The 11,322-nt window shown below is 45.1% G+C and overlaps 2 protein-coding genes across 5 annotated transcripts in view; both read right to left on the minus strand.

The window, feature by feature from the left end:
- The window catches only part of XYLT2 (xylosyltransferase 2), a 35,353-nt gene extending 29,946 nt beyond the window's left edge, over nt 1–5,407 (minus strand). The window contains exon 1 of one of the 4 annotated variants that reach the window (XM_083727966.1): nt 5,098–5,407. In XM_083727966.1, the coding sequence (XP_083584092.1) occupies nt 5,098–5,238 (141 nt within the window). In that variant the 5' untranslated portion in view covers nt 5,239–5,407. The remainder of the gene's footprint in view (nt 1–5,097) is intronic. The other 3 variants (XM_083727965.1, XM_083727963.1, XM_083727964.1) reach the window with 3 other exon arrangements.
- LOC310839423 (uncharacterized protein) overlaps nt 1–11,322 on the minus strand; it is a 137,771-nt gene that overhangs the window by 90,925 nt on the left and 35,524 nt on the right. The gene's annotated exons all lie outside the window — the stretch shown is intronic.

The following is an 11,322-nucleotide window of genomic DNA, read 5'->3' on the forward strand; positions in this document are numbered from 1 at the left end:
AGGGGCTAAAACTCAAAGGGGTCAACAGCTAGTTCAGTCACCAGATCAATCGATTCAGAGTACAACGATGTGTACATGATAGGCTCAGCATTAAGCTAAATGCCTATAGCCAATATAGATGCTTTGAGATACTTTCAAAATAAGAGTCCAAGAATCTTGACTGATAGAAAAAGCATTTCAATTCATTCTTTTTGTTTCAGAATGTTTTCTTTTCCTTGCCCAAGTATGTGCCAGGATGCAATATTGATACGGAATTCTGCCCGTTTCCTTTGAGAATGCCCTCTGATCTAAATAAGATCAGAATAAAGTATTCATGGAGATGCTTCGTATTTCTCTAAATCTGATCACTGGGCAGATGTTTTAGATGAAACTAACAACATGATATGGACATGCTTCAAGTACCTGATGCTCCCAAGCCACATGACAACCATGTTTACTGAAGAGTGTTGTACAGAGAGGACTTACTTTCAAGCTTTGTTTTATGCTTAAAGGGGAGTGGAGCCTGATCCAATATATGGGGTCCCCCCTGAAATCCATTCCACTTATTTCAACAATGGGACTTCTGCGTGCACAGGATTGCAGTCTTGGATCATTTGGACATTTTTGTTTAGCTTTCATCCAAACAATAGACAGGTTTCTATTTATCCCCCAGAGCATGCACAAAAAAACATGCCCAAGCAACAAGAAGAAGAACATATTCAGTCCTGACAATAAATAGCTGCATCTACCTGTACTTCACCTATGCTTTGGAGAGGGACATTTTTATTGTTATGAACTGCTAAGACGAAAGTAAGAAAATGTCACCCTTTTAACACTGACAAAAGATGCTTCCTTTTCAATTCAGCCCATCGTGCTGAAGCCTGGGTTTTTATATAATATAGAGAGAAACATCCTTTAAAGAATTGTTCTTTGAAAAGAGCAGTCTCCGCTTCTTGTCCCAATGTCCATTGCTGCAACATCTGGATCTTTTTCAGTGAAAAACATGGCCCACAGTTAAGACCAGTTGACCCTACTCAGATTTTGAATCGATTCTTTAGTAGGAATCTTTTGGGTCTCCCCGCTCCCCCCTACATACTTAGCAGCAACCTATCATCTTGTGATAATGCTTGCTCTGAAATAACCTGAACCTCAAGAAGTTAGGAAGGCAGGCAAAAAGGAAGCAGCGATCAAAGGGGAGCTTTCCAAAAACAGAAGCAGAGCCAGATGCAGCTGCTTTAAGCAGAAGCTAGACAGTCCAGTGGGTAAATTTAACCATCTCTTCTGGGAAGACAAAATAGAGCTGCAGGCTGTAGCAGTGCTTCCGCACATCATGGAAAGAAACCCCAGATCAAAGGTCTCAGGAGAGGGACTGATTTTGCGGCATTTAAAATCAGAGCACATCATTGCTAAAACTTCATAATAAAGTCAGTGGCACTTTGGAGGAAAAAGGCCAGTGAATTATAAACTCAAACCAGGTGTCATAACTGGGCTTTAAATGCATGTCTGCTCATGAAAGATTGTAGTTGTTGTTTTAGAGTTAATTCAAGCTGTGAACCTATACTCATTTACCAGAGTGGATGGGACGTGCTTCTGTGCAGGCTTGTATAAAAGACTGCACTGCCTATTATGGGGCAATTGGACAGTTAATTTTGCAGAAGCTGTCAATAGGCTATTCAAATATTTTGCTTGTAATTGATTAAAGTTACACGTCAGGGTAGAATTCATTTTATGGCTATTTTACACAAACAGCAGTAAATGAATGCTGACAAGTTGTCATTTGATAAAATCTTCTTGCAAATTTATGACTGGGTTTGTACCACTTCAGAATGCAGCTGGCGGCCGGGGGTGGAAGTGGGGATCATGATGTGACCGAAAGCTCCTCTATGTCAAGAACTCCCCAGCCACGAAAAATGTGGCATGGAGAAAACTTATTGGCTACCCTTCTGAAGCGGCAGCTCCAAGACAGCTCTACTATGTGATTCTTCTTGAACACATAAACTGGTCCCAAATTCACACTGCTGCCTATAGGGTCAAGCAAAAGCCACCCATCCCCATCTCCTCAATGTAACACTTCAGTGGCCATTTAGTGTGAGTCTACCTTATTCAACACCTGATCTCTCACTATAGAAGACTAAGGCTCTACTGCACTTGCAGAATCAGGCAGACATCATAATGGCAGAGATTCTTGTGGAAAGGATTCCGACATTTATTTATGTCTTGGCACTATGGCTTATCCAGTTGCGATCAGCCAGGAAGCAGCATGCACATATATGAAAGGATGCTGCACTCAGCTTCGCTAAACTTGTTAATGGGCTTGTGTTCTCACACAATGCATTGGGTGGATGCCCTGTCCTCTGTACAAAAATGCCAATTATATTTCCCCCCTTTTTCACAGAATTGGAGGCAAACAGCAGGAGACCAGGCAGCCAACTACAGACTATAAATGGACAAGGGTGGAGAGTTTCAGAAGATCTTTGCCTTTCTGTTTTTAGAGAACATATTATTAAGATGCCCATAACATCAGATTTCCCAAACCAGGGAGTGAAAATAGATCGCCCATTGCATGCACTATGCCAGATGTGTGTGGTAGAGACAGGAGGGATCTAGTCTATCTAATCCAGACAGACCGCATCTGCCACAGTAAGCTGTTTCTTACATAAAAGCAGCAAATCTAGCTCAAGATACAAAGCAGATGTTCTGCGCCAGCAGACTTAGGGAGCTGAAAATTCCAGTGGGAAAAGCCTCCCTAAAGATGATCAAGAACGTCAGAAAAAGCACTTCAAACAATGCAAATTTGTATGAGTAACTAAAAGGTTGACCATCTTAGCCTGAAGCAATCCAACTTCTTCAGGTGTTCAAAAGTACCGTATTTACAAGCATTAGACCAGGGGGAGGAAACTGTGACCATTCTCATTTCCATCATCCCTGACCACTGGCCATGCTGGTTGGGGCTGATGAAAACTGGAATCCTACAACAAATACAAGACCACTAATTGCCTAGCCCTGCAATAAATGAAAAAGCATAAAATCAGGGTGGAGGAACACGACGCTAAGTCAGACACCACAGGAACCGCAGAATGGTTGAGCTTTGTGGTGTTTCAGTTCCTTCATACGTAACCAAGTGGTCACTTCTATAACATTCAAATTTACTTCTTCAGTAAACTTGAGGTGGAAATGCAGACCTACTCTGGAAACAGTTCAATGTGTGTCCAGATCAGAGGGTAAAAAAAATAAAACCAAGCAGAGAAGTAAGAGGCTGGGTACATTTCAAACCTGATTTGACAGAAGGGAAAAACCCAAACCGACTCAAGCTTTGAAAGCATGGTCACGTGCACAAATAGGTGTGTCACACTCTTTTTGTTTTGCTATCGGCCAAAGCCTGGCATCTCCCCATTCCTCCAGGTTTGTACAGACAAGAGAGAACTGATTTCTGCCTCTCCCATTTCCAAAGTAATTATTGGCGCAAACTAAGTTGTCCATCCCCACTTCTAAAGGTCAGGATCCTACAGCTGCTATGCAGGGGTTGATCTCAAGTAGCTCCATGCAGTGCCTGTTACCATGTGCTGAGCCGCTTTGCATGCAGCAGCTCAGCCCATTCAAACTATGAAGACTGAAAGTTGAAACTGCTTTTATCATCCCATGGTGAAAACAATCAAATTCACATGGTGATTCTCTACTACACACAAACCCCTCACTGAGTGGTAGCATCTGCTTCAATGAGTGATTCAAAGCGACGTAAGCCAATATTGTAAGATACAGCAGCCTGCAAACTTCCCCAGGTATTTCTCATTTCACCATCTCCGTATTCTGCTGTGTTACACCTCCCAAATACAGTAGAGTGGGCACTGCTTAATGGCAAATGGTGGCATAAAGTCTCCCCTGAAAGCCGATGCATGGCCTCTGATAGGAAGCGCTGGATTTGATGGACACTTGGTCTGATCCAGCAGGGCCCTTCCTACATTCTCCCCCCTCCCCCAGCAAAATGTGTCAACTGGCCAGTAGATGCCATACTCTAAACTGCAATACAGTGGTACCTCGGGTTAAGTACTTAATTCGTTCCGGAGGTCCGTTCTTAACCTGAAACTGTTCTTAATCTGAAGCACCACTTTAGCTAATGGGGCCTCCCGCTGCCATCGCGCCACTGGATAACTTTTTTTGTTCGCATCCTGAAGCCAAGTTCTTTACCCGAGGTATTATTTCTGGGTTAGCGGAGTCTGTAACCTGAAGCGTATGTAACCTGAAGCGTATGTAACCCAAGGTACGACTGTACCAAGTAATACCAAGTAATGAGCACACTAAAGGCATACAGTATATGGCATGTCTCCACAGCAAACACCTCTTACACATGCAGGTCCCCAGCCGCCCCTCATGCCCAAGTATCAGCTTCGAGCAACTTCGCAACACGCCTTCCAGAGTTAAGCCGCAACTAACTTGGGGAAGTGAGCGCCGCTGCACCCAGCCCCTAAACCTCGGAGCAAACGTTCACATAAACTGAGCTGACCCCAGAAAAACCTGATGCATCACCCCACTACCTCCGAGGCACCCTCTCTGCCTAAGAGAGGTTTCAAATCGAAACATTACCTGTACGCAGGCCTTGCAGTCGCACCCCACCCGAGTTACCCAGCGCCACAAACGCGCGCAGCCGTCCCGACCTTGCCGCCACTTTGTAGTAGTTTCACGTAGCCCCCCATAGCACAACCCGTCCGTGGCGAGGTACCAACCACGGGCCCGGGGCTTGCTCCCGAAACCAACATTGTGTGTGTGTGTGTGTGTGTGTGTGTGTGTGTGTACGTAATTTTTTTTTTACGTATATATATCTCGGCATAAATCTCTCTGTGCATGCCTTCCGTGTCACCCTGATGTTCCAAAGAGCACCATCACCGCCACCCTTAAATCCCTCGCGCGCCCTCGGGCGGCGGATTGACCCGACCCGCCATCCCCGGAGCAGAAGCCACCCTGGCCGGCTCTGGGCAGCGCTCCGCCCTCGGCGCTCCCTGGCCGCCCGACGCCGGTTTCTCCGTGACCCCGGAGGCTCTGCCCAGACCCCTTTGGCTCGCCCTCCGCCGCCGTCGCGGGAGGCAGGCGCCGGCCCCTTGCCCTGCCCTGCCTTGCCTTTACCTCTCCCTGGTCCTCTTCCTCCAGGTTGCTGAAGCTCCACACCACCAGGCCCTGGATAAGCAGGATGGCCAGCGCCGTGGCGATCGCCAGCTTGTAGCGGCGGACCAGCTTCTGCACCCGGACGCTGGCCACCATCTTCATTCCAAGGCGGCCGAGGGAGAGGGAGAGGGAGGGAGGAGGGGGAGGGGAGGAAAGAGACAGAGAGAGGCAGAGAGAAGGGAGAAAGGAAGGAGGGAGGAGGGAGGGAAAGAAAGAAAGAGGGCGGCGGAGTCGAGAGAGCCCTGCAGACCGCGGGAGCGAGCACGCACGGCGTGGTAGGCGCCGAGCACCCGCACCGGCGGGGAGAGAAGCGAGAAGCTGCACAAGCGCCCTGGAGCTTTTTAAGGCGTCGCTGCAGAACTCGGGGGCGGGAAAGAGGGGTGGCTGCTGCGGGGCGCCTGGGGGCGCTCGCCTGTCTTGCAGAGGACGCTGCAAGTGCAGCAGCTTAAGAAAGGATCCTCTCTCTCTCCTCCCACAGTTCCTACGTGTGTGTGTTTAAATATATTTTTTTTATTAAAGATTTTCTTGGTTTGGAAAAAAGTACATGCCTTGTCTCTTTTTTCAGGTTGTAGAATCTTTCTTTTCTTTGCCTTTGAAGTGAGAGCCTGTTTTCAACGCTCCTCTTCTCCGTGCACAGCGTTTAGCAAACTAGCCCTTTGCACTTTCGCTTAAAACACAAGCCCAACATTGAAGAATGCCCACATTCTGGCTGTGCTAAGAGTATTGGGGCGTATTGACACGAGTATTGGGGCGTATTGACAAGAGTATTGACACCGACGACCCGGATGAGAAATGTGTGGCCCTTTATTTATTAATTGTATTCATTTATTTTTATTTATACACTGGTGTAAAAAAAAAAAACCCAAAACAAAGCAAAACACCTCAAAGGGGTTTCCAAAAGATAAAAGGTAGAATCAAGGGGGGGGGGGGAGAAACACATACAAAAGATATAATTGCAGATTTAAATTACCTCAGCTTCTTAGAGGTTGTTGGGACTCCCAACTCCCATCAGCTCAGGAAGCATGGCCCATAGGGAGAAGAACAAAGGCAGGTCACAATTCTCCATCCCTGGGATAGGTTGTTGGAAAGCAGTGGGAACAGGCAGACTGAATAAGGGCAGTGATTTTCCAGGGGAATACCAGGAAATAAGACACTGATTCAGTGTTTTGGTCACTCAACGGGTTTTTAGTTTCATCCAAAGGTTGGGGTTGGTTGGGCCTACTACTGAATGGGCTTCCTGATATATGTACGGGGGTGACAGACTGGTGCAGCTATTTCCATGTGGTATGAAAATGGTGTGCTGCTTATAGAAAGGACTAGGGGGAAATTGATATGTTTCTCCAGCCCAGAGAGATACTGCGGGCAGGAGTGGGCCAGGGTGCCTCTCCAGTTGCCCACTTCCACGTTGCAAAGCTGCGAAGTGTGTTTGTCAACCCTCTTCCAGCAGTTTTATTCCCTGTTGGTTAGATTGAGACACACACAGTTTAATAATTTCCAGTCTCAAATGCTGTTTGTTGGAAGGTTACCTCCACATCCTTCCTTACTGCTCATTTCCTCCCTATGCATTTTATTCAGGTTATAGTTTGGGGCCACGATCCAGCAGTTAGGTGCACTTTACTTCATTAAGATCTATGGGTTGGTGAAGTCAGAATAGACCCATTAAAATCACTTCATAGAAGTGTTTCTACGTCTACTTCATATTGCGGCCTTCATATAAACAATTACCATTCTACTGTCATCTTGATTCTTTGCTGCCTTGGGGGGCGGCAAGTCCTGATTTGTTATTGAGTCAAGTTCAAGATTTTCCTTTTGTTATATAAAGACTTCTAGGCCTTGGGACGGTTAACTTAACACCAGTACTTCAGTTGTGACTTAAAACCAGGTTCTGATAAAGCAGAGACCACCAATACGTGATGTTGTTGACTTCCCTTCAGCCCCCTTCAGCATTTCCAAACGGTCAGAAGTGATGGAAATGGTTGTCCAATGATTTATGGAGGACACCACATTGGCTGCCCCTGTGATAAAGCAACCAAGTAAAGGCATGATAGGAAAGAAAGGATTTCTAGATTTCTAGGTCTTAAGACAGACCATGGACTGTACTGGCTGGAGCTGATGGGAGATGTTGCCCCACAACACCTGGAGGGCACCATGTTGACTATCCCTGGGCTATAGGATCCCTAAAGCTCTCTTGTTTTATGTCCCTGACACCTCCTCTTTTCTTGTGAACAATTTTACTGCATTTATCATTGAGATTATTTAAATAATCCTTGCTGAGGCAGAATTGCCCCATTCTTGATCAAGGAGAGTTATATCTGGAAGCCTCTCTGAACCTTTTAATCCCTCACCCATTTTTCCTGAGGATAAATCCAAATGTATACCTGTACCTGAAGCAGGCTAAACTGGATTCCTTCTTGGTCTCTAAGCTGTTGTGATAGCACAATAGTTACTGAACAGGCCTCATAAGTTTCCTTATGTTTGAGCTGCAGTAAGGAATCCTGATATATGTTGGGCAACTGAATTTGAGTGAATTCTCAGTGAGGCTGTAAAATTATATCTGGACCGTTAGGCTTCAGCCAAGGGGTCACATGATTTAAGACTCGCCATACAATATAATGATAATATAGATACCCTGCCACCTCTCTCTGCTTATCAGTGGATTTGGTTGATTCAATAATGTGTATTATTCCCCTTTAAGATTCATCCCACACATGACAGTAATGGGTTTTATTTTATTCTATGTTTAAAAGTATACTCAGCCTTCTATTTTTATTGTACCAGCCATATATGTGTGTGTGTTCTGCATAAAGAAAGCCAGGGAGAAGATAAAGCTAGAAACATTTTCCCCAACATAGTTTTCTATGAGAAGAGTTGTGGGTTATTTTGTCTGGAGGAACATTCTGTCACGTGAAGCCTTGCTTTGCAGTCTGTACAGACACAGGGTTACAACCTCACTGAAAAATGAAGCCAAGAATCTCAAACATATTTTGATCGTGCTGCAGGTATGACACAGCCTGGATCATAAAGTGGGAGGCCAGCTCTGAGGAGTGGGTGTTGCTTTTTTTTTTTTGTAGACTGAAGACCAAGAACCACATCTTGAACTGTACTCGTTCGATCAAACAGTGGATACTGGGAGAGCTCCCTACAAATGACACATTATGAATTGAGAAGTCAAAAATTAATTGATTACACATTATGAATTAATGAACTGTGAATTATGAATTAAGTAAATTATTCAATGTCAGTCACAGTTCACTGAAGTTTTCAGAGGCCATCATTTGGAGCCTTCCAAAGAGCTCTCAAAGGAAATGAATGCTCAGATCTGACCGACAGATTAAAAATGCTGTGTTGGCTTCAGTGTTTTTATGGCAATTCAGGCCATGAGCCTGGGCTTGCTATTGTGTTGGTTCTGTTTGCCAAGGCTCTACAGCTTAACCAAAATCTGCAAATCATAGGCTAGTGTACAGAAGATACCCAGGTATGGTAAGACAGTGAGGCATCTACGGCAATGAGCTCCAAATGAACTAAACCAGAGTACAGTGGTACCTCCGTTTATGAACTTAATCCATTCCAGAAGTCCGTTCTTAAACTGAAACCGTTCTTAAACCGAGGCACGCTTTCCCTAATGAAGCCTCCTGCTGCCTGTGCCCTTCCACCATTTGGATTCCGTTCTTAGACTGAGGTAAAGTTCGCAAACCGGGACACTACTTCCAGTTTTGTGGAGTTTGTAAACCGAATTGTTCATAAACAGGACTGTTCTTAAACCAAGGTACCACTGTTCAGAAAGCTGGTGTAGCATTGGGGCTAAGGCTGCAGCCCTATACCCATACTTGGGACTAAACACCATTAAGCAGGACTTACTTCTGAGTAGATGCAGTGAGGATTGTAGCCTAAGACACTGGATGACATAGGTATCAGAGATCTACTCTGCATGGAACTCAGTGCAATCCTATGCATTTCTACTCAAATGTAAATTGCACTGAGTTCAGCAGGGATTACTCTCAGGTATATTATGATTGCAGCATAAACTGTTTTAATGCACAGTGCCTCAGTCTCCCATCTGCAATATGGGAATAAAAACACAGAATCTACTTTACAAGCTTACAAAATAATATATGTGAAGTGTTTGAGCACTCTCCAAAGCACTATACAAATGCAAAATGCTGTTATCATTATCATTTATGTTATTTAAGCCTGCAAGGAAAAGACAGGCTGAACTCTTTGAGCAAAGCATCCTTTGTCTGTTATCTTTAGAAGCCAACTTTTCCACATTCCTTGCAGAGACAAACTTTTGACCATTATTCCTTTGTCAGGTGCTGACCTAGCACCCTGCCCCAGCATCAGATGCACATGAGCAATGGGTGGCTAGGCTATTATTAGATGTAATGTACTAAGAGGGTCAGCAGTCAGGCTGGAGAAGATGGACAGATATGGGGGGGGGGGGGGTATTGCCAGAGAGTTGAAGGGGTCATGAAAGAGGAATTGCAGCTAGAGGTGGAATAAATATTTATGTATACTCCTTAGGAAGCAATTCTTCTTTCATACCACTCTCTTAAAATCTTCTGTCTGTCTTCAGACTAAGTGCTTTATATAATGATGAATCACTGGTTGCAAGTACTTGTGTGAGTACATTGTTTGCCTGAAGCTTTGTGTTAAACAGCCTTTCAGCAACACTGGTTTTGCACAGTGCTGTTTTCATTTTTAATCTCTTCTCCTTGAGTTGGAAGAGGTCTTGTAGGTCATCTATTCCAAGCCCCCTGCCGGAAACCCAGGTCTGGAGCAGCCCCATGAGATAGTATAGTCCTGCCTTTGCAAAAGACCTCCTGCAAGGAAGAGCACACGATCACCTATCTCGGTAATTGGTTCCATTGTCAAATTGCCCTTTGCATTATGAGGTTTCTCTTAATGCTGAACCAAAATCTACCCCCCTCTAACTTAAATCCATTAGATCTAGGGCCCCTGCAGACAACCTATGTATTGCACATTCCTGATGATTTGTGCTTATTCGTGCTATCAAGGCGATTCTACTTTGCAGTACTACTTGCACCTTCAGAAGCTTTGAGCCTGTCATACTGATTCGTTTCCAATCGATGCATATAACTTCCTGCTGAAAACCCACAACATTTTTTTATACCACAAATGTTCTGGTTTTGTTTTTGTTAAATAAGAACAAGGGGAAGCATTGCGGAACAAACAAGAGCAGCAAAAAATCCACTTCTGACACACTGTTGCATCAAGAGAAAGTTGCAGAGTCTACCCACAGTAAAACACCAGTCTGGAGGGGCCCCTAGTTTTTCCCGTTGGGGCAGCTCTTTGTTCTCTAATATGTAATGTCGCTTCAGGTATTTGAAGCGTGCTATCATGTCTCCATTCATGAGGCTGTCAGGACTAACAAGGAGTACCAAACTCCGTGCGACACTGGCAGCACAGCATGGCTCTAATGCTCAGGTCCCTCAGCACCCCATGCTATCAGATTCTGGCAGGCAACATGTCTCCATAGGCAAGTAACGGTTAGAGATGGTTTGTGAGGATGGAATTAACATCAGCCCACCAGCCTTGGCTGCAGGCCAGCAGGTAAGGCAGGTCTGGAAGACAGTAGGACATGGAACTTCCATATACCTGCTGGCAGGTCAGGTATGAAGACCCTCTCTGAATTCCTATCCTGATCTAGGGTCACAAGATCCACCACCCTTTCCACTGCCTCTCTGACTTTAACCCTAGATTAGAAGTTGTTCTTAGGATTTCTCTGCCCAGCCCCACCATGTAGACACCTACACATCATTTCCAGCTTTTCTTGTGGCTGATCATGCTGCAGAGATGCCAGCTGGCTCTGAGCAGTGTGATATCTCACAGTGTCAAAGCAGAATATGCCACTTTTTCTCCTTCTGGTCAGTGACAAAATTACACATTAGGGCTCTACCACACTCACTCACCATTAATATGACTATGTATACTGTAGGTTAGTTTAAAGGTACTCTTTCAGTTCTGGGCTTAAAAAGCATTTTAACTAAAGTTCCACAATTTGCGCAAACTAGTCACGAAAGGAGGGGCTGTGGCTCAGTGTTAGAGCCGCTGCATTGCATGAAAAATGTCCTGGGTTCAATCTCCAGCTTCTCCATGTAGGGATAGGACTGTCCCGTCTCTGAAACTCTGGAGGGCCACTGCCAATCAGTGAAGATGATACTGATC

This window comes from Podarcis gaigeae (genome assembly GCF_964106915.1).
Source record: "Podarcis gaigeae genome assembly, chromosome: 2".
Classification (NCBI taxonomy): domain Eukaryota; kingdom Metazoa; phylum Chordata; class Lepidosauria; order Squamata; family Lacertidae; genus Podarcis; species Podarcis gaigeae.